The sequence below is a fragment of the Lissotriton helveticus genome, chromosome 10 (assembly GCF_964261635.1).
Source record: "Lissotriton helveticus chromosome 10, aLisHel1.1, whole genome shotgun sequence".
Taxonomy (NCBI): domain Eukaryota; kingdom Metazoa; phylum Chordata; class Amphibia; order Caudata; family Salamandridae; genus Lissotriton; species Lissotriton helveticus.
This window is the reverse complement of record NC_136071.1, coordinates 63,802,243-63,825,253: the sequence shown is the minus strand read 5'-3', so window position 1 is coordinate 63,825,253 and position 23,011 is coordinate 63,802,243. Positions and strand designations below refer to the sequence as shown.

General features: G+C 43.4%; 1 protein-coding gene across 1 annotated transcript in view; it reads right to left on the bottom strand.

The window, feature by feature from the left end:
- The window catches only part of LOC144783911 (vomeronasal type-2 receptor 26-like), a 205,231-nt gene that overhangs the window by 99,425 nt on the left and 82,795 nt on the right, over positions 1 to 23,011 (bottom strand). Inside the window, exons 3-5 of the mRNA XM_078662650.1 lie at positions 14,790 to 15,081; positions 5,531 to 6,355; positions 436 to 663 (exon numbers count right to left, since the gene is read on the bottom strand). Coding sequence (XP_078518776.1) covers positions 436 to 663; positions 5,531 to 6,355; positions 14,790 to 15,081 — 1,345 coding nt within the window. The remainder of the gene's footprint in view (positions 1 to 435; positions 664 to 5,530; positions 6,356 to 14,789; positions 15,082 to 23,011) is intronic.

Below are 23,011 nucleotides of genomic sequence, written 5' to 3'. Positions count from 1 at the left end.
TAGGCTACATGGCTTTGCTGAGTCATTGGTCCCCGTGACTAAACTTGTGTGGTTTTGTTGGATAATATTCCTAGTTCCTCAAGATAGAATATACAGAGTGATTTGAAGTCTTCTTTTCTGACTGGTTATCTTGTATAATTGTTTTTGTTACTCTCTCATTCCCTGCTACTCCTAAATTGTGATCTTTTCTAAGTGATGATTGCAAATGCAGAGACCTCATGTAGATATTTCAAGTAGTTGGACTATATGCCTCAGATGCAAGTAAAGATGGACAGCCCTTATCCTGAAAAGAGGAGATTTTGATACCTCAATCCCAACACCTTTCGAGCCAAATCAGGGGTTTCAAATTATAGCAAAGTAACCTTAATTGTAACGTGTGACCTAGAGAGATGCATCTGGAAAGTGTTCCTGATCTTCATGCAGAATTATGCTCACCTGAGTCAGTTTTCTGCCCCATACGATGGAGTTCTTATGACTCTCCAATTTAAGGGCTGGATTAGAAGTGGCATCAAAGGTCCCCACTTTCACAAATCTGCTGGTGTCATTGGAGTTCATGTGCCAATTTAATAATTCCAGGAATGGCTGTGAGTCTCCATTGGAATCAAAGAAGAACTCATTACCAGCAGGGGTTCTGATGTAGACATTCTTCACATAGTGCAACATCTGAACAAAAAACATAGCATACAATGTCAGAATTGTATATGAAGATATTGATATAACATAAAATTAAAGCAATATTTGAGGACAGTGGAATGTCATGGAGTGATACTATAGTATATGTATTTTTACTGTGGTATGAAATTGAAATTCACTGAAATATCAGCAATTGTAAGTGCATGTCGGCTTTGATTTTATCAACATATTTTGAGCTCACTTATTATTTTCCTTTCTCACCCCTTCTGTTGTTATGAGAAGACCCCTCATCCAGAGATACAGTCAAGCATCTCACCTCCCTTAAAGGAGCGATTGCCATATGTGGCCTCCCCCATTCTACCTTCCTGCTGTATCTGACTGCTTGCAACCAATCCTCATTGTCCATGGGGATCGGGAAACTTACTTTTATAGTTTAATCATGTCCTTGGCATGGAGGTGCTAATGGGCTTATTGTATAGGTTCTGGAAATGTGCTCCTCACTGCAAAATGGGAAAGGTACATGAGTTTCACTGCTTTTGCTGTTCACAGAGCTGATGGGTTTTGCTGTTGCTACGGTCCCACAGAGATGCTTCTTCATCAGTGGATTATTTGGGGAGTGGATTTAAAATTATGCTGCATAGTGAAGTAGGCAGTATGCTTTTTACAGTTTCCAATGGTTTCAGTGTAAGGAGTCTCACACATCGTGGTAATGCATGGCTACCCTTGCTGTCCTATTCAGCTCTCCATACATGGGCTACATGCCTCCTCTGAGGATACTATAACTTTGATCCTGCATCCATTGAGTTACAAATATATTGTGGCTGGTTACATTGGGTGGTGCCTGCATGTACATTTGAAATTCCTATGCACATGACTTTGTATTGGTGAGGACTTGAGTACTACTTTGGAAAGAGCCAGCCCCAAACTGGGAACTTGCAGTTTTCTTACTTGGTCAGTGTGTGTAAGAAAGTTTGGAAACACTGAGCAGTCTCGTATGCCAGAAGCACTAAAGGAAATGGTGGAATTCTCCTTCTACTGTGAGAAAGCAGGTTGGGAATGAAGAAGATCCTTTGTTTCACAGAAGTGTCTGCCTAAGGATTGATAAACAAAACCCTGATAGAATTGTTTGATGACAGAGTGATTGGAAACTAGGGCAAGAATAGGTGGCATGTACCGCTTTCCCTTCCATTTTTTTCGCAATTTCATTTTAGCCTCCTATTTTGTTAGACATGATGAAGGTAGATGATATAGACAGATTGATAAGAAAGAGGAAGAGGAGGAAGAAGAGGAGGACAGAGTTGATCTTGATTTCTGACCCCAGACGTATATAAAAAAAGGAAAATTGTATGGCTTTCGTCATAGGTCAAAGTGAAGCTGGGTGTCTCCTTTCCAGTACAGTACCTTAGCAGCAGTGGGTGCCTTTGTCTTCAAATTGATGAGTCATTGACCTTCAAATTTGTTATGCACTGTGCTGTGAAGAATTTGATCATATATGAGACTAAGAACTGGGATAAAGCATTCATCCACAACATCATGACTATACTGTATCCCCATTAAAAATGCTAAGTCCACTTGCTTGCTACACTTCATGACTGAATAGGGGCAGACAAGATGCAGATGATAATGAGGATGCTATTCCTTTACTTGTCTCACACAAGGGGGGGGGGGCTGAAGGGAGCATTATTCACTCGACGTCAACTGTACTGCTCCAAACCGAATCAACTCACACTATCAATCAATCAATCAATCAACCATTTATAGAGCGCGCTACATACCCGTGAGGGTCTCAAGGCACTGGGGAGGGGAGGGGGGGCCTCTACTGATCGAACAGCCAGGTCTTGAGAAGTCTCCTGAAGGTCAGCAGGTCTTGGGTCTGTCGTAGGCTCAGTGGGAGTGTATTCCAGGTCTTGGCGGCGAGGTGGGAGAATGATCTCCCGCCAGTGGTTGTTCTTCGGATGCGCGGGATGGGGTAAAAATATACAAAGGGAAATGAGGAGTACTGCTTGCAATCAGACGAGAACCCTCACTCAGCCTTGGTTAACATGCTTCATCATAGGGTTCCCTCCGCACACTGGGGTCACAAGGTCGACTCTCCCGTAAGAAAGGAGCATGGGAGTTCTACAGCATCTATAGTACTACTTCCTATGTGGGCAGGGTAAGGGGCAGAATGCAAAGGAAAAAGTGTTTAAAACTATGTCCTGGTTGGCGAAAAACTTTATTCTGGAATCCCCAGTGGATAGGAATAAAAAAGCATAGTGAAATAGGGATATAGATATTACCGCTCCTGTTTTCATCCCTGGATATGTAATGCTTTCCTGCCCAGCGGTCACTGTGGACCAGGACATCTGACTGGGGGTTGATGATTTGGAATAAAACCGACCTTCAATGTATCTTCAGAGAGCTTGAGACCAAAAGCCCCAACTTTCGAGCGTTTTTGGCTTCAGGGGTAGGAATGGTATGGTGTTGGACCTCTTCAAAGTCTATGCTCGACACACCAAGATGGGCTGCAGCACTCCAACTCTCCAAGCGCTAGACGATTGCCTTGAGGAGAGAGTGTACCAATCACCACTAATAATAGCAGGAGACTTTAATGTCACCTTTAAAACCCCTACCAGTAGAAGACGTCACTAGCATTGACCAAGTGGATGAGCTGTGGCTCTTTCCCCCTCTTGATCTTCCACCAATCAAAAAATGGACGCGAGCAGCCTTGCAGCTCCATGCCATGACCCTTGAGTATGGGCTATAGGCAGTTTAATGGACACACCAAGTCCAATAAGAGGGGGGCTAAAACCTTCAATAGAACTACAAATATGAGCTGCATCAACTATATATTGCTAAATGTCAGATTGTGGCAAGGAGTGAAGGATATGGTAGTCGGGATGACCACAGACAGTGATCATAATCGTTCAGAGATTGACATGGCATCACCTTGGGAAAAAAAATGTAGCATCTCCGATACACCACTCTTAACTAAGGAGATATGCCCCACAAATGACAACAGGCGACTCAAATTGGCACAAGTAGCAATTGATACCACCAAGTTTGAAGATATGAAGCATATTCTCCTAGAGACCACTGGCCAGCTACACAGCCTACTTGAGCAGCGGGAGGAGTCTGCAAAGATCACGGATACCCAAACACTTCTTTTTGAACCGCAAGGAACCTTCTTTATAATGCCAAATCTGTCCTAGCAAAAGGTATCTTCTGCCAGCCCACAATCCTCCTGGTTTAACCATGAATACAAGAAACTACGGTCAGAAATGGCTGTTGTGATTAGAATGAGCAATGTAGCGGACTTAAGAGTGGCAAGGAGATCCTACAAAATACTTCAGACAAAAGCAAAAAGGGAATGGGTCGAGAACACCTGGCTCCAGATTTATGACGCCTGTCAGAGAAAAGACTCTCAACAGTTCTGTCTGCTAGTCACCAGGGGAGATGCTGAAAGGCCATGGCCACCCATCAACAACATTGTCATAGACGTTTGGTTCAAAAAAAATTTGCCACTATATACTGGATCAGGAGAGATGGCAATAGAAGGTTTCACCATCAACTACATCAGTACACAGTCCAAGGATCTGTTTTTCTTAACTGATATCACCCAAAGTATAAATTCCATAGTCAGGAATAAAGCCTGGACCCCGATGGGGTACCCAGTGATGTCGTACTCAGCGATATTGACAACTGGTTCAATTACATTTGGGCCCAGAAGCAAATGGAATAGCTGCAGTGGCCCCAATACCGCCATCATAGAAGAGAGCTGAGGAAATTCCTGTCTTCAAAAAGGGAGATCGTTCACTGCCATCTAATTACAAGCCGATCTGCCTGATCGATGGTAGTCAGAAAGTCTGCTCCCATGCCCTTCTTACTAAGATCACAGCATGGATGGAGGAGAACAATAGTCTATCCCCCTTCCAAGCCGAATTCAGACGGAAAGTCAGTACCATTGATCAAGTCTTTCGATTCTCTTTACTGGCCTGGAAAACAGTGAACATAGAGCAAGGCAGTCTCTATATTGTATTCATTGACTTAAAGTCGCTTTTCAACCTCATTCCCAGGCCCAAATTATGACACATCTTACAGGAATTGTAACCACTATGTCTTTTATCCTCTAATATTTAACCCCAGTTTTAATTTCTACATCTAGTGGGCACTTTTTTCCAGGTATCCTGTGGTGGTTTGTATTGGGCAATTTCGTGGTGGCAGGGGCGGGTCTCCCCAAAGGGCATAGAGTAGGAATTTCTGCCAATTGATATTGAATCCAGAGTATCTGGCAAATATGGCCAGGATGTCAAGAACCACAATCAGGGATTTCTTAGGGGAAGCAAGGTACAACAGGATAACATTGACGTAAAGGGAAATACAATCTTCCAAGTTCGGGGACCAAAGCAGTCCGCGTAGTGGGCACCTTTTTAATATGTCAGCTGGAGCTATGTTTACAATGAACTACTGCCATGCACATAATACTAATCTCTGTACTGTATGCATTGCACTTTTATTGTCATAGTGACCAAATAAAGTTTTCTGACAAACTGGCTATTCCTTTATCACCTATCAATGATATCATTCCTCTAGTTGCGTATTCCTCTTTCAGGTTCCTAAAAACACATGCACATATGGCTTTGTTTGATGAATCTTTGGAAATTAAGCACAGGACACTTAGCGTATATGGTGCTCTTAAAGCACAACCTTTACAGGGAAGGAGCGTGCCATATGCTTAACCTTTGGGTGGGTTGGACAGCAGATGGTCTGAGGAGGTGGGCTAAATTCATCATCATTTAAGTTCTAGGAAGAAGATTTTTTTTTAAAGTAATGAAATAACTGAGAGGTAATTGAGGCACAATATGCATTGGCTGATAAAAAAACAAAGTCCCATCCACACAACACATGGGTGACTCACCTGCCATGGTTGGAAATTCACAGGATCTGCACATGACATGTTAGCGAAGGGACCTTCTTGTGGTTTGCAGTGAAGCAGATCATGCAGTGCTTGGGCCAACACATAGACAGCAACATGTGCACAATAGGCGAACCTGAAATCATGTACATCAAAAACTGAAGTATCTAGAGACTGTATCTTTTCTGTTCCAGAGCAGATCTCCTTACTTTCTGTCATGTTCCCATTTAATATAGGTAGCCATTTGCAACTGAAAAAGTCCTCCCATGCACTCATTAGAAAAATATCTTCAGTGTCTTTTAGTGGTTGTTTATTGAGGAGGTACTCTGTAAATCCAGGGATGCCCCCACTCTGCAAAGCAAACCCCAATGTGCCATTCAAAGTAATCCATAAGTCTCTCTCTGAAAAAACTGGAGAAGGAACCCACATTGTAACCCCAGTCCATATTTTGCTATATATCTGTCGCTTAGATATCTCTTTTAGAATTGGCATGATTTGCATTACATAGGTGTGGCACACAATAACATTAACAGTGGATCTTTCCACGATAGCAATGATGTGGGATAAGGAAGCCTGAGTGATTTGTGTGGGAAGAATCTCAAAGAATTCAACACAGATCCCATTCCTTGCTGCCTCATCCCTTAGCACTTGACTGCCTTGGAGGCCAAGGTCATTATTAGAGGTCAGGATTCCAATCCATGTCCAACCAAAATAGAGCAATAACTGCACCAATGCATGGGGCTGAATTGAGAGGCTGGTCACTGTGCGTAGGAAAGCTGGGAACTGCACTTTGTCGCTGAGGATTGGAAGTGCAGCACCATAGCTGATCTGTTAAAAGAAAAGCAAGGTTCTCATTAATAAAAACATATATACGACATTTTCATGAGGGTTATTGTACTTAATAAATGGTTTTTATTCTGTACAGCTTTAATCAACTTTAACATTCCAATAGGCTGGATGACAAAGAGTCTTTAGCTGTGTAAGTAGCTATGAACGCTATAAAGGACCTGAATCAAAAAGAATGTGACCGGGAGGAAGGAACACTTGCCATTTGGGTAAGAAATAAAAGATGAATAAGGGGATGAGAGATAGACTAAAAGGAAGGAAGAAGGAGACAAAGAAGGAAAAAAGAAGAAGGAAAGAGGGACGGAAAGAGTTTGAAAAGGAGGAGAAATAAAAAGGAGACATTACTTAAAGTATAATGCAATCTTTATGTAGAGAAACATATATTTACAGCGATTTGTTGTTGTCTGAAACACGTTGGTAATTTATTATAACTGGTTGTGTGTCTCCCTGATGTACTATTTTTATTTAGATTGTTTTCTATGTCCCTATCCGACAAAATGTTGCAATTTCTCTGATGCAATTTCTAAATGTGCAAATGACACTTAATTCATGTAATATATCAAACAAACCAATCAGCAGCAAATTGTGAATGTTCAGTGCATTTCATCTTTCAAGAAAATGGTGACCAGTTATGGGAAACCAAAACCCAATCCTCACTTCCATTGTAGAAATCAGTCTTTCTAAGAGGTGTCCTGGCACTTAGGGTGATAATTGTAAATGGTTCCTGCAAGGTTTAAGCTACTGTCAACCTGAACACAAAGGATTTTAGTTGGTGACAGAAAAAAGGTAGTTAGTGATTGACCACATATTGAGAGAAATATGTTCCAGTATTTAGCCTAGGCAAGAAAATGAGTGCCTGCTACTCCAACAATTGAAAAGTAAAGGCCCTGCAGGAGAAAGTAGTTACAGGACCAGAGAGATCTGCCTGGTCTGTAGCATCAAACATAACCCTGCATGTAAAGAGCAACACTGCTATGATTGGAGTAAAGACTAATACATAGAGCCTTGCAAAGAATTGATTCGGTCACAGGAAGAAAGAAAAGAAAATTGAAATGGTAAGTGGTCAAAGACCCAGCGGGAAACCCTAGAATAAGGCAGAATGGTGAGTTTTGCACTTGGTACAGATGTTGATTCATGATATAGGAAATTACACAAGACTAAGGGCCCCATTAGGATGTCGGGCGGATTGCCTCCGCCTGAGTGGCGGTGGCCACCGCCACCCTGGCGGAGGCAATCCGCCCGACATCCTTCCCTGCATTCCCCCCCGCCATATTACGATGGCGGAGGGGACCGCAGCGGTGGGAAACACCGCCCGCCTGTTTACTGCCCCGGTCGCCTGGCGGCCGGGGCGGATAAGTGATAACATGGTGGCGGTGTCTATCAGACACCGCCAGCCATATTAGAATAGGAATCTGACAATGCCTTTCCGTGGCGGCAATGCCGCCACGGAAAGGCAGGCGGACTTCACTCTGGGGGCCCCCTGCGGGCCCCCAGAGTGCAGCACAGTAGAGGGGTGCACACAGGGGGGTACCTATGGTACCCCCCTGCATTTGCATAATGAAAGCGGCAGGCACCGCGCGGTGCCTGCCGCTTTCGTCATGCAAATGCTGCAAAGCATTTTCAGCATTGTGGCGGGCGGTGCAGAGTGCACCGCCCGCCACAATGATGGGAATACAGGATGCGCCCGCCACTGTGGCAGGCGCATCCTAATGCTGCCAACGGGACCCCCGCCCTCATGGCGACCGGTCCCTAGTACCGTGAGGATGGCGGGCGGGCAAAGTCCGCCCGCCATCCTAATGGGGCCCTTAGCATTAATGATTAATGAATGAGAACCTGAATTACTAGTTGTCTCTCATTCAGGGGAAGAAAGTAGACCAATTTACAAAGAAATTATAATATGAAAATGTGTGTGATAGTGACCTTGAGGGCCATTTATCTTAATCCCCTTTTTGCTGACTGTTATCAGTATGTGGTCACCACGTGCCGGTTTTGAAGCACTCTAATTTCTCTACATAACAAGTCCCCAAGACATCTCCCCAGAACTATTGCTAAATAGCCTTGCTGGATGCGGTAGGGAAAATATTTGCTAGGAGTAACTTGGAACATCTCACTGAGTGGGTCAAAAGAGGAAAGGGTCCTTCCTATTTAACAAGCTAGTTTTAGAAAGAAACAGTGTACACATGATAACATATACATGCGACAAAAGCACCACCTGTTCACCCGTGTCCCCCAGCTCGCTGCTGCTGCCGTGACGTGAGTTTGAGGCCCTCCTCCACCCGCAGGCTACCACCTGCGCCTCATCCCTGGTGCCAGTGGTAGGCTGTAGGTTGCTTAGTGTTTTTGTATTGCACTTTGTTGTATTGTTATTTTGTTCTCTTTTTCATTCCTCCTGTGCTATTTCTGTGCCCTGTGCAGTTTTCTGCATTCTCGCGGTTCCTCTCGTGGTTCTCCCACCGCTGCGTCCCCTGCATCCCGCCCCCCCGCTTGCTACACATCGCCTTAGTGTAATTGTGTTGCATTTTGTTGTATTTCCTTTTTCACTCCTCCTTTTCTCCTCTTGTGCCATTTCTGTGCCCTGTGCCCGTTTTTACCTTGTGTACCCTCGCCGTTCCTCACCCCGTTTTTTCCCGCCGCTTCGCTCCCTCCTGCCCACCCCCGCTTGCCCATTCGTCTGCTTCCACCTCCCTGCTGATCCTCCGTCCCACCTCCTCTTTCTTATGGCGGCCACTGTGCGGCCACGCGCAGTGGGCAAAGCGGGCGCACCATTGGTGTGCCAAAGGCATGCCTAAGGCAAGCCCGTCTGCGCCCATTCGTGCCTGTACCGCGCCCCGAACCCCTGGCCCCCACGAACGCCATGACACCAGACACCGCTACGATGCTAGTACCCTCCATGCACTCAACACCGGACGATCACACACCTGCTTCCTGGCCGCCCCGAAGGGCACCAAGGACCCTTCACCTGCCGGAACTGCAGCTTTACCAGCATCCGATCCGCCAAGCCACCGCCCGTGAAGGAACACACCCACCTCGGATGCATCCTTCTCAACACCTGCTCCGCCCGCAAATGCGCCGTTGAACTCTGGGACCTGCTCGACACATCCTCCACTGATGTCGCCTTCCTGATGGAGACCTGGATGAACCCCTCCTCGGCACCTGTCATCGCCATAGCTATCCCGGATGGCTACAAGATCACCCGCAGGGACCTCACCGACGGAACAGGAGGAGTAATCGCCACCGTCCACAGGAACACCCTCAGAGTCTCGACCAATACTGACGACACCCTCAGCACCGCCAAACACCTGCAGTCTACAGACCCCCCCAGACCCCAGCCACAGTTCAGCGACTCTATTACCGACTTCATCAGTATGCACGCCCTCGTCTCCACAGACTACATCCTCCTCGGGGACATGAACTTCCTCCTCAAGAACAACAACAACACCAACTCCACCACCTTGATCGCCAACCTCGTACTCAGACAGCTGGTCACAACACCCACCCATTCTGCCGGCCACACGCTTGTCCGCATCTTCTTCGCAAAATCCCACGTCTCCTTCAGGCATACCACTGAACTCCATTGGACCGACCATCGCTGCATCCACTTCACCTTCCGGAAACCCACCACGCATACCGCACCCAACAGATCCCTCGCCGCTGCTGGAGCAAAGTCACCGATGACCAGTTAACCACCACCCTTGCCCAGAGCCCACCCGCCGACCCCACCGACCCCAACACAGCCGCCTGCAACCTCAGACAGTGGATCAATGACTGTGCCAACACCCTTGCCCGATCAAGAATCCCTCCAACAGACACACCAGCAAGAAAGCCAACTGATTCACTGAGGACTTCCAGGTCTCCAAGCAAACTTTCAGAAAACTAGAGAAGAAATGGCATGGTGAACTGACACCGGACTACTACGCAGCCCACAAGAACGCCACCTGCAGACACCATCAGCTCATCAGATCTGCCAAAAGGGTCTCCTTCGAAGACCGTCTAGACGACAATGCACATAACAGCAAAGAGCTCTTCGAAATCGTGAAGGAACTCTCCAACCCCAGCTCCAACACCAATGACATTCCAACCTCACAAGACCTGTGCGACTCCCTCGCCACCTTCTTCCATCGCAAGATCGCAGACATCCACGACAGCTTCAACGTCACGACTTCCCCGACAGCCACAGAGGCCTCCGACACCACAGCCACCATCCGCACCGATCCCCTGCTTTCCTGGACCAATATAAGCAACGACGACACCATCAAAATCATGAACACCATCCACTCCGGATCTCCGTCAGACCCATGCCCACCACATCTTCAACATAGCCAGCACCACCATCGCATCCCATCTCCGGAAAACCATCAACATCTCCTTCGAGACAGTGACCTTCCCGGAGAGCTGGAAGCACGCCAAGATCAACGCCTTACTCCAAAAACCCAAGGCTGACCCTAAGGCCCTCAAGAACTTCCGACCCATCTCCCTGCTCCCATTTCCGGCGAAAGTCATTGAAAAGACCTTCAACAGACAACTGACCCGCTACCTGGAGGAGAACACCATCCTGGACCTGTCCTAGTTCGGGTTCTGCAGAAACCACAGCACCGAAACTGCCCTCATCGCCGTGACTGATGACATCAGGGCCCTGCTGGACAATGGCGAAGCCGCTGCCCTCATCCTCCTGGACCTGTCAGCCTCCTTCGACACTGTCTGCCACTGCACCATACGCCTCCACGACGCTGGGATCTGAGACAAGGCTCTGGACTGGACTACCTCCTTCCTCTCCGGCAGAACCCAGAGCGTCCGGCACCCCCCATTCTGCTCCGAAGCCACCGATATCATCTGTGGCGTACCGCAGGGCTCATCCCTCAGACCAACATTGTTGAACATCTACATGGCACCGGTCGCCAACGCCGCCTGACTTCATGACCTCAACATATCAACCGTGGGTGGGCGTAGTATCAGTGTGACAAAGCAGCTGAGAAGGCAAGAACTCACCCTGTTGGGGTCAAAGGCTTCTATCAACATTTCCCAGAGTGTGATGACACTGAAAGGTGCAGTGTCCTATGGTACGAGGCGGGGGAGAAAGTCAATGTTAAGCTCAATTGCAGTGCGGCACATATGGTCAATGGGTGCCCCCAACTACAACAATGGCCTTAGATTCAAACAACAGCAACAGCCCAGGGTGTCCATCAAGTTTAAGTTACGGGTCCTGAGTGGGGTACACAGAGGGGTAGTGTCGGAATCACAGAGCACCGCGGTGCGATGTGAAGGGGCACAGCACAGCCCAACAGATCTAGAACCCTTCTGCTCAGTCACTCATGCTCATTGTTCTCAGAGAAATATACAGAGAATACACACTGGGATGTTTTCAGTAGATTTAATGAACCAACATTACTTTTGTATCGAAAGATGTACTGCGATAATCAGTAGACAGAAGCAGATGAAAGTGATTATAAGATTCAAAAGAGTAAATAGCAGATATAGTTCCACCATGTGCTAAACTGCATATATGCAGACATATGATGCCAAATGGAATCAGGTTTACTCCTATTATGCAAAACCGTCCTCTATATGTACCTAGAGTGTGTGTAGGTGTGTAGCCAAGAAACCCCTCACCGGATGATCCAACTCCATTACCTGGCTGAATCTAATGTAGGACTCCGTCCTCGTCATGAACTGGAGATGGCAGACCGCTGCTTGGTGAAGTCTCAGTATGCAGGGACCCGCAGTGTCAGCTGAAGTGCATCTCATGCCAACCCTTGGAAATGCCTATTTATTTATAATAAAAAGCATCTTTGCAATGTACATGTAGATTAGGATTGTTTTTAATATGGAGATAGCTCTGTCGCCTCATGGATGAAGATAGAATGACATTCATACCAGCCTTGTCCATGGTGTTCTGGGCATCATGATAATGTTTGCCGAAGCTAGATGTATAAACAGACCAATTTCAGAGAAATTAATCCAGCATGAGTACACATGCAAATGTGTGCAAATGGTTACAGAAAAAGTTGATGTGGACAAATGTGGAATATTTACGTTTCTACATGGGCCTAACTTGGGCACATAGCACTGGTGGGCGGTAACTGAGAGGGCCTTTCTTTCCAGTGGGCTTCAGCCACCAACTCAAGTTTTAAAAATGCACAATTCCACCGAATCAAAAGAAAATGAATCAATTAAGTGAACCTTTACAGAGGCCTGAAACACAATGGCAAAATGCCACCCCCGATCTGGATTCTGCCTGCAGTCTGACTATTTGATAATTGCCTGGGAAAGCCAATGGGATACAGCAAAGGGTCATGGACTACAGCCAAGTTTGGGTGAAAAAACAGAAATCTGGGGAGACACAAGATAAAAGGTCCCACATTTCAAACATGTGTTTCTGCAATGACCTAATGTTGCAATAAATGCTTATGCACTTCCGGACCAGGCAAGATTTAGTCCCATTGGCACTGGTGGAGGTCGAAGAGAGCCGGGCCGGTGGTGGAGGGGAGGCCAGCATGTGAGTGGAGCCCTCCCTTCTAAGAGCTGGGTAGTGCGAAACCGGAGACCCTCAAAGAGCTCAGCTATCATGTGTGGGGAGAGGCAGGAACACCTATAGATTCTGCAGAGGCCCGGGCCTTCCTGACTCATTAGGGGAAGATATCCATAACATCTCCCAAACCCGCCTAGTCTGACAAGACTGTCTTTAATTTTATGAAGTGCTGAGGCAGAATAACAAACATGGGGACAGACTTTTTATTGGGACAGGTAGTGGTCCTGGTGATGTTCGGTCACGGACAGGTGCAGACAGGCTTGCCTTTGGCATGCTTTTGGCATTGTGACTACGTGTAGGCTGCACGTGTCCGCTGTGGGTCCATCTGCGTATTAACGCTGGCATCTGCCTAATATAGGCATTCCCTAATGATTGGAGAATGACTTGACTGCTGACCTCCAAAATGGCGGTGTGGTCGAGCAACGAGGATGTGGGGCAGTACAGCAAATCATTTGGCTTTCTCCACACAAACAGACGAGCCGCGGCAGACCATAGAGCGATCAGACAGTAAGCAGAGCGATGTGGCTCAGAAGTGTATTACCTCCACAAAACACAATCCAACTAGCTTAAAATATGGTCTTCATCTTTCATTATCCTTTCACTGAGATCAAGGGTGACCCACCCTGGTAGGATGTGAAATGCGAGAATGAATGCAGTACTGTCCTTCAGTTGAATGGACACAAGACCCAAACCAACTTGTTATCAGGACAAGTTGACCAAAATTCTGCTTGATGTATCCTTGGCTCATCTTTTGGTGGCCTGGCCAAATAGATGATTTTATTCAAAATAAACTGAGCCAGTGCGAAGAAAATGGGTTTCTTGATTGTCCTAGGCCATCTCCTAGTAAAGGCCAATCACCAGTAAACATTACGTTTACATGTAACTGGTTTAAATGGTATCAGGTTACTCCAAGCAGACTAAACAGTTGCCAGGTCCACAAGGTGTTCTTTTTTTTGTGTTGGGGCTGAAATTGTAAGTTTTCCTAGGTAAAGTGCTTTCTAGCAGGATCAGGTGCAGGGCAACTGTTAGGCACTTACCTATATGACCAATTATCTAGATGATAAAAAGCAGTTTGTCCTGAGTTACACTTGTAGGCAATCCCAGGGATGTGCGAGCTAAACTATAAGTAAGTGTGGTCAACAGCCATTCGTGGGGAACGTAGTGAGTGTTGCACTCTCTGGAAAGGCATGTGCCACATACATCTCCAAACCCATGTAACATCTGAATGATTAGGGCATACATTTTACATACATTTTACAGAATGTGTAGAAACTAAAGGAATACCAGTTACTCAAGCTGTCATTGAATGTTGAGTTAAAAGACTATTTAGAGAAATATTTTGTTCCAAGTGAGGAAAGAATTGAATGCTAAAGGTAATTAAAATATATGTAACTTCCTAACATTAACTGGCATCCTTTAACCATTGGAATATGAACACACATAAAGAATGAAAAACGGTAGTACATCTTCTTTTACTTAATAATATCTATGACTCTTCTTTTTGGCAGTCATGAATTGAGTTTGGTTAGATAGAAAAAATTTATCAAAACCTGAGCAGACATAACACACCAATAATCACAGTAGTAACATACTACTGGAGTGAGTAATAACTACCTTCATACATCGGGCACTTGATTGTTTACCAAATACAATTCCCTTACTAATCCAAATCATTAACTCTACCACTGGCTTGAAGAGTCTTTTGGCAGAAGCAAACCATCAACCCTCATAACAAATAGTTCAGTGTGAGAGGCACAAGCATAGAAAATTATCTTAATTCATACATTTTGTCATCAAACTCACACAGTACTATTTTACCCCATTCACTATATATTGAAATTACACCTGGATTTATTAACTAGCATGTGATAGGCTTCACTAGTACTGTACCTGAGGGAACCACATTGCACCAAGTAGCCTGGCCATAGATAGAGCTAATGTTGAAAGTCCATCTCCAATGATACCAGCCAGCCTGGGTGTTGATTGACAGCTGTAGTTAGGGATACTCTCCTTCCCACCGGAAAGCTGCAGCAGGGTCCCCCCAATAGCACCCAGTATAGAATAACAAGAGTCATAAATCCGAAATCCCAGGGTGGTGTTGGGCAAAATATGGGGACTTTGATTGATTTCATTAATGGTGAAGACCATTGCAAGAACACTTTGATAGAATTCGTTATCAATCCTAGGGGTTCAACGGAAAACACATAAACAAATGCAAATATGAGAATGTGTATGCTGGAAGACTATAGACCTGAAAGAAACATATTGAGCATGTAGCTCATAAAATACTAAACTTAGATCAGCAATTGTCGTTCATTAAATATAGTTTGTTTTCTACAGTGCTGGAATATACTCAGGCAGTACTACAACTAGAATGAAAAGGAGAACAAAACATGTAACCACAATATCACAACATGCACATTTGTAGGCGGTATGCGAGCAAAAGCAGTCAATTTAGTTCTTTAACTGAGTGACATTCTCTCACCTTAGGCCAGCACAAATGTAACTGTTCAGGGTAAATCAGCATCTTATAGAAAAGAAGGAAGCAGTTGTGAATTGGGTGTCTAATGGTCAATAACTCTTATGATGCAAGCCAAACTTAGCAACCTCTGCAATCCCAGCTTTCAGTCTCAATGAGACTGCCTCCAGCAAAGCATTACTGTCTCACAGCTCCTGTTTAGGATATAAAGATGTATGAAAAATAATCAAGAGCCTAAATAGTAATCAAACATAGTGAATGCAAGAGAAAAGTCTGGCTTCTCCTTGCAGCTGTGACAGTCCCTAGAGGCACTTCAGGATCTCCTTCTTTCAGACACCAAACATAAACAACTATTTAGACTGCTCTGGCAAATATCGAAAATAAATGTTACCATGTTACCAACCTGCTTATTTAAGTTGCTTCACTATTACTTCATATGTATTTCTTCTAATCACCAATATTTCTACATCATTGTTTTAGTACATACCATTAGTTATACAATCATTGCATGATTATCGTCAATTTAACATATGCATTGGAACAAAAAAGGTATGTAAAGAATTGAAAAATAATAAATGGATATAATAAATCGAGAGGATTTAAAGACAAATATGTGTGTGTGTGGGGGGGTGGTGTCTGGGTAACACACTCACACTGTGGGGACTTCATTGCAGCACTAGGGGGACCTGAACCCAGGTCCCCACAAGGCAATGTCTTATAAATGATAAAAAATGAGTAAAGGAACATCTGTGTCAATTATTATAACTTTTCAAAATATTGCCTTGTGGGGACCTATGTTTCATCAAATATGTTTATATTTCTGCTCAGCTCTGCCCCTGTAGACATTAGGCAGTACTGCAGTCTTAAACAGCCTTTGCATTTAAACACACTTTGCTCAATAGAAACACATGCTAGCAGCAGAAAGGACAGACCTCTCAAAGGAAAAGATGCATACACCTGTGTTTATACAAATATTTTTCATTCAAATGACCCATTTCTCTATTTATTAAAATAACAATTTATTTTACATGAAGCTTTTGAATTTAGATGCTTTTATTCTGAAAATTGTTAGTGGTTTTATAATCATTGGTAAAAGCAACATGGGTCAGTTTTGAATCCCAGACTACTTTCCTAACTTCTTTTTTATCCTTATCTGCAATTAAAGAATGATGGTGCACTACACTGCAGTAGATTATACATGGATTTGATAGAGTTTTGCAAATAACCTAAAAACAAACAGTTCCTATTGTTACATTGTAATTAAGGCTCCCGGTTTTCCGTTTAAACGGAATTTTACATATAAATACAGACAGAAAACTATTTTCCCATTGTCTGTGACTATAAGTTAAAAACAGGAAAATACTAACAAACTGTGCTCCGCAGCCCCACTTCTGCCCAGGTTTACCTCAGCAAGCCCCTCTTAGTAATTTACACCTCTACGGCCCATGAGAACTGCTAAGGGACACAAGGCAGCAGATGGCAGAAGGTTTTGCACGTTAAGGGGGAGGGGTCACAGTAAGAAGTGCAAGTACTTAAGATTTAAAAAAACACTGGGGCATATTATCAAGGGGGTTTATCTCCGCTTTTTTGGCTTTAAAAGCCAAGAAAGCGGAGATAAAATTATCTCCCTATTACCTAGCTGTCGCTAACACCAGTTACCGACAGCTAGTAGGAGATAGCGACCATCTTGGGCCCCACTTTGCATGTCAGTGATATTTATCACTAATGACATGCAAAGTGGGTGTGCCAAGATGTTAGCGACTGGAAACAGTCGCTAACATCGCTATCTACTATTACCAACTTATGGAGATATTCGCGCTGAGCGCGAATATCTCCAAAAGCTAACACCTGCCCTGAGCAGTTCTTAGCCATGTTATCCAATGGGAGGTGGATAACATGGCTAAGAGCATTAGCTCGGTAATACATGAATATCGCTGACTTTTCAGCGATATTCATGCATTGCGGCCGATTTTTATCGCATTTGCGATAAACCTTGGTAATACCAAGGTTTATTTGCGATAAAAATCGCCGCAGCTCAGCAGTAAATTTTTGTCTCTAACCAAGCAATAGCGATAATTATCGCTATTGCTTGGTAATATGCCCCACTGTGTCCATCATAGAATGCCTAATTGCCGAGCACAAGGTGCTAATATGTGCATTAGCAGGCCGGCGCACTGAAAGAAAGCTTTAGGCGTCATCTGGCGGGGCCTGCTGGGGTCAGTGCCAATATGGTAGCCTGTGAATGGCAATCATTGGCGGAAGGCAGAGACCTGTTAGCAGGTAGTGGCGTGCTCGCTATCAAGTGGCAGGAATCGAGGAATTTAACAACAATTACATACCACTAGTGTACAAACATGATTGTGACCCTGTTTCAAGAAAACGTGAATTTCTTTCTTCCCCTTTTTTTCTTTTTTTACGGTTTCATATGTAATGCCAGCTGTTTCTGTGCAACTAGCCCTCTCCAGCGAGATGTGTGGATCGCAGTCTCCCTCCTTTAATTTTGCCTTTGCAAAAGTAATTTCACTTTTGCTTTCAGCCTTCATTCCTTTTCTAATCTTCCTCAATAACACTGCGCTTGCTCTTTGCATCGCGAAGGGTTAGAACGGGTTGCAGGTAACTTTCAAGAGAGATTTTGTAAAACAGTTTGAGCCATCCCAATAACAAAAATTTCAAGCATTGCCAAAAGAGAGACTCCATCCCCCATCACTCCCTCTTCAAACACGGTGCATAACGTTACTTGCTTAATGTTCCCTGGAAATCTGTACATTAAATGTACACTTTTTGTTTGAAATAGAATGTTCTGCCTTTTAGTGTGTTCAGTTATGTTTGGTAACTTTCTAAGTGCGTGCAGTCATTACAATCTCTCCATAGCCCCCTCTCGCATAAATAAGAAAAAATGCTAGCTGCATAATCTTCTTTTGCTTGTGTCAAAAATAAATGTGGATAAATACAGATTAAATGACAGCAAAATAAATATGGATAAGTACAGACGGAAATTGGCAAAAAAAATCAATACCATAAAACCGAGAGCCCTAATTGTAATGCTTGTACCAATAACTCAGAGTCCTTAAGTTGCTTCTTCTTTGTTTACATAATAATAAGCACTGTGGAATATATTCTTTTAAATTATGACTGGATGAGAGAGTAACTAGTGTGGAAACATTTATTTTTTTACTTAAAATGTACGTTCTTATAAAATTTATGAACTTCTTTGAAGATATATTCAAATACAAACATGACATAATTACATTTAAATAATGTGAATTGCTTAATTTAAAAACTGTTCCTAAAGCTTTAGAAATAAAAAGAGTTTCTTGACAAATCCCAGGATAGGTGAAGAACAATCACATAAAAAGAAGGATGCACCAAAAGATATTTTTTATCCTAATGATTGCAAGTGCACATTGTGTTATAGCATAGATTTTTCTGTTAAGCAGATTTTGACTTTTCTACATTCTTGATGCTTAAAGTGTGTATAAAAAGAACACATGACAAATCATGGTTTTATTAATCAAACAGTCCTTCTTTGTTTAAATATGAAACAACTTAGTGTTTGCTTCTTGTTTCCAAATCTGGTACCAAATGTACAATTGGAATGGGCCAGAAAAGTGACAGATTTTTGAGGTAACAAAACAATATTACAAATATACCATTTTTAAATTGCATTAAGAGGTGATGTCTATTTTACACTTGCAAGACCTTAGACCAGAGATCTTCAAACTTTTGAAGGTTGAGCCCCCCCAGCTGTATTTTTTTAAATGTCGGTCCCCCCCACCACCTGACAGAAATTTCTGGAATCTGGTACACTACATAATCGACCACCACCCTCATATCCCGGGCCGTATCCGGCAAATAATGTTCAAAAACAATAAGAGTGGTTCCTCCTTCTCCATGAATTCCCTTACTACCACTCACCAACAATGCACCTCATCTGTCTATAGCACCTTTCTGGCAAACATATCATTTATTTTTATAGTGCTACTCATAGTTTCATCATACTCAGGGGCGGATGTATGACATTACAACGCATACTTTTACAACGCCTACCTTTACAACGCAGTTTTTACAACGCATACCATTACAACGCATAATGCTTTTAGGCGCTGGATAGTGAATAGTTTAATTTACTATTCCAACTCCAGTCCCCGTGGATAGTAGGGAAGGTTATTGGATAGTAAATTAACCTATTCCCTATCCTAGAGCGCCCCCCAGAGCAATGCGTTGTAATAGTTTGCGTTGTAAAAATTGCATTGTAATGCTAGGTCGTTGTAAAAGTTTCGCTGTAAAGGTTGTTTACCCTCAGGGGCATATGTACAAGCCTCTATAGAAACCACAACGTCACTTTTTACGACGTTGTGGTGGTGATAGGGGCATTGCCGTATTTACAAGGCAGAGTTAAGCCACTTAACTTGGCTTAACGCTGCCTTGTAAATAAGGCCCCTTTCATGCTATGCTTAGCGTGAAAGGGTGGGCAGTGGGTGTTGCTGTGGGTGTTCCACTGCAACAGGCACTTATTTTGATGCTGCACCCTACTAACCGGGTTGTGTGGGTAGGCCCCTGCCTTAAACAGGAGGAGGGTGATTGTGTTGTTATTAATTTTGACCAGAGGGATATTGCGAGTTTGATTTTTCAAGGTAACAATTTTGGGGGCAAAGAGGGTATTACTGCATTCCTCTTAGGTTTTTTTACCCGCCCAAAATGGCTGATCAGCTTTATAATCTCATACCCCAGTCTAACCGGCAATTAGACACCTACAGGCACAAACTGGTTACAAGCTCTAGGTTTAGGGGTAATTATCACTTTCAGATCAGATCTGGTGGAAATCCTGCTGCCCCCCTAATCCCGGGGAATGATCTAAGGGTAAACTCTGTTACTCATAGGCCAGAACTAACAAATAGATTCTCCCCACTGAGCCAGATGGACAGCAATGATTGACTGGTGGGTGGCTCCCCCATTCAAGAGCAAGTTGCAGATTCTCAGTGGGTGGACCCTAATACCCTCCCTAATAGAGATGGGCCAAAAGCGCCAAGTCAAGTTAAAGAACTGGGATGGAATATAGTTGGATTAAGAAATAAAAAGTGATGACCCCTATGGACCGACTTTTTAAGGGATTATGATGTTATTGGGCTTCAAGAAACTTGGGAAGTTGATAATATTTTTGGTTGGATGGTTATGTAACATATGTTGAGCCAGCTAGGTCCTCTATAGCAGGCCGACCCAAAGGTGGTCTTATAACTATGATATCATTAAATGTTGCAGGGAGCCATCGCAAATTGGATCTCGGTTTATCAAACTGTCTAGCAGTTGAAATTATGGCCACTAGAGCAACTAGGATTTTAATTGTGAACTTTTATAATTCATTTGATAGATCTAATACTATAGAGGATCTATCTAGGCTTAAATTGTTTTTGGAATCATACAAGGAGAAACAGGTCACACTTTATTCGGTAATAATTTTGGGTGATTTTAATATACATTTATGTTATAAAAATTGCCCGGGTAAATATAGGGATATCCATTTTGAACATACGCATCAGGGTGAACTTCTTGACGACATTTTGGCGGAGTTTGGTCTCCTTTACCCAATTGAAGGGAGTGATGAGGATGCTGTACCCACTTTTAAAGGTAGGGAACTGAACACAACTATTGACTATATTTTTATTTGTTCCTCTTTGGCACCTTATGTTAAGGATTTTACTGCTATATGGTCACAGCTTAGTGACCATAACCCGTTGCACTTGATTTTGCGTTTGAGTCTAACAGATGTGTTTCTAATCTGGTTATTAAATTGAAAGACCAGGGTCGAAGACTCAAGTGGTGCAAGGTGATACCTGATGAGTTTTCTAATGAGCTAGAGGTTAAAGTGGGATCGGAGCTAGAGCTTTGCCGTGATTCTAGGACTCAGGATGCCAAAATCCTTGGGGCCTATGTAAAAATATGTAACCATGTGGCTGGAGCTTTAACGTCCACCTGTAAGGAATACCCTAATAGAGGTGAGAAATGGTTTGATGTGAGTGCTCAACCGCTCACCAAAAGTTGATGGTTGCCTTGAAACATAAACCACATGATAACCCCCTAATAGCCAACCTTAGGAAAAACGATAAACTTGTAGTATATACACGTAAAAAAGAAATTAAAGAGGAAGCTTGGATCGAATTGCTTTCCATAGATGTAATTAAAAACAGTGCGAAGTTCTGGCATGTTGTCATTAAACCGTTCTTTTCAAATAACAAGAGCGGTTAGTTGGACTGTAACATCTCAGAAGTTGACTGGGGGCAAAGCCAATGCAAGCAATGTTAAACATCTATAGAGTCAAATGTATCACCATAGCATGTTATGGATCTGACATATGGGGATACAGGGATTGGAGGGACATTCAAATAGTTGAAAATACATTTCTTAGAAACTTGTTATCTGTCCCTCAGTCGACATCCTCTTTCATTATTCATCAAGAGATTGGGATAGGCTTTGTATCTGACCTAATCGGGATGGAACCCTTATTAAAGTGGATAGGCATCTGGACAAACCCTGAGTTAGGGATGAATCAGGAATTTATCCGCGACTGTTTAATACTTGATCACGCATGTAGTATCCCTTGGCTGAACCATGTTAACATGTTACTATTCTAGGAAGGCCAGAAATGTTTAATTCACCAGAAAATTTGACTAAAGCAGATTTGTCCTGGGCAAAAAAAACTTTTTGCAGGTTGCACAGATTGAGAGGGAGGTCAGTGAGATTAAAAAACTGCTGGTGGGGATATATCAATTATTGTCTACTTCAAGTACAATGGAACTCTATTTAAATCTAGTTACAAATCAGCATCACCGCTTCCTTTTAGTACGATTTAGATTTAATCTATTACATTTTCTGCTGGCTTAACGGAAGGGGTGGAAAAATATTGAGGACCTGGGAGTTTGTTCATGTGATAATTTTTCAACCCAGGACTCAATGCACTTTACCATATTCGGGGTTTATTTTATCTATATTCGGAGGCGGTTTATTTTACCTATCTTAAGGGTGATAGAGCGCGCGAGGTCACCCAGCCAATGATTCCGCCGTTTCCGGCTTCAGGGCCCATATACTTTCAATTCACACTATTCATTGGCCAGGCGACTTCACGGACTGCTACCAATTGTGTGTGTTCCCTACTGTTATTACTCAGTGTACCCGACTTACCATCCACCGACGCGGGTACCTATGACTTCAATGGATCAGGGGCCTAGCTGTAAAAGGAAAGGCAGCAAATGCAATTTCAAATGACATTCAATACTGTTGTAAATGACCACGGACAACTGGAAGTTTTAAAATGTTTATCTAAAGTTCGTTATCTTCTAACATGAGATACACAAGAATAAGGCAATCAATAACCAAGATAATGTAAATTATATAGCTATAGAGAAATAAGGACAGGGTAATCATTCAAATGCAAATCTTGAGAGACAAAGAATATATGCTATGCATTCAAGGCAAGAAATCTTTAGAGTATTTGAGTAAGGCAGTTCTAGACCATATCAGAAAATGGCAAAATGCAATGCAAAATATGACTTCTAAAAGGTAGGGTAACATGGGAACATATCATGAAATATGTAAATGACTTTGCGTTTCAATAGTTTGCAGCAAAAAGCATGGAAAA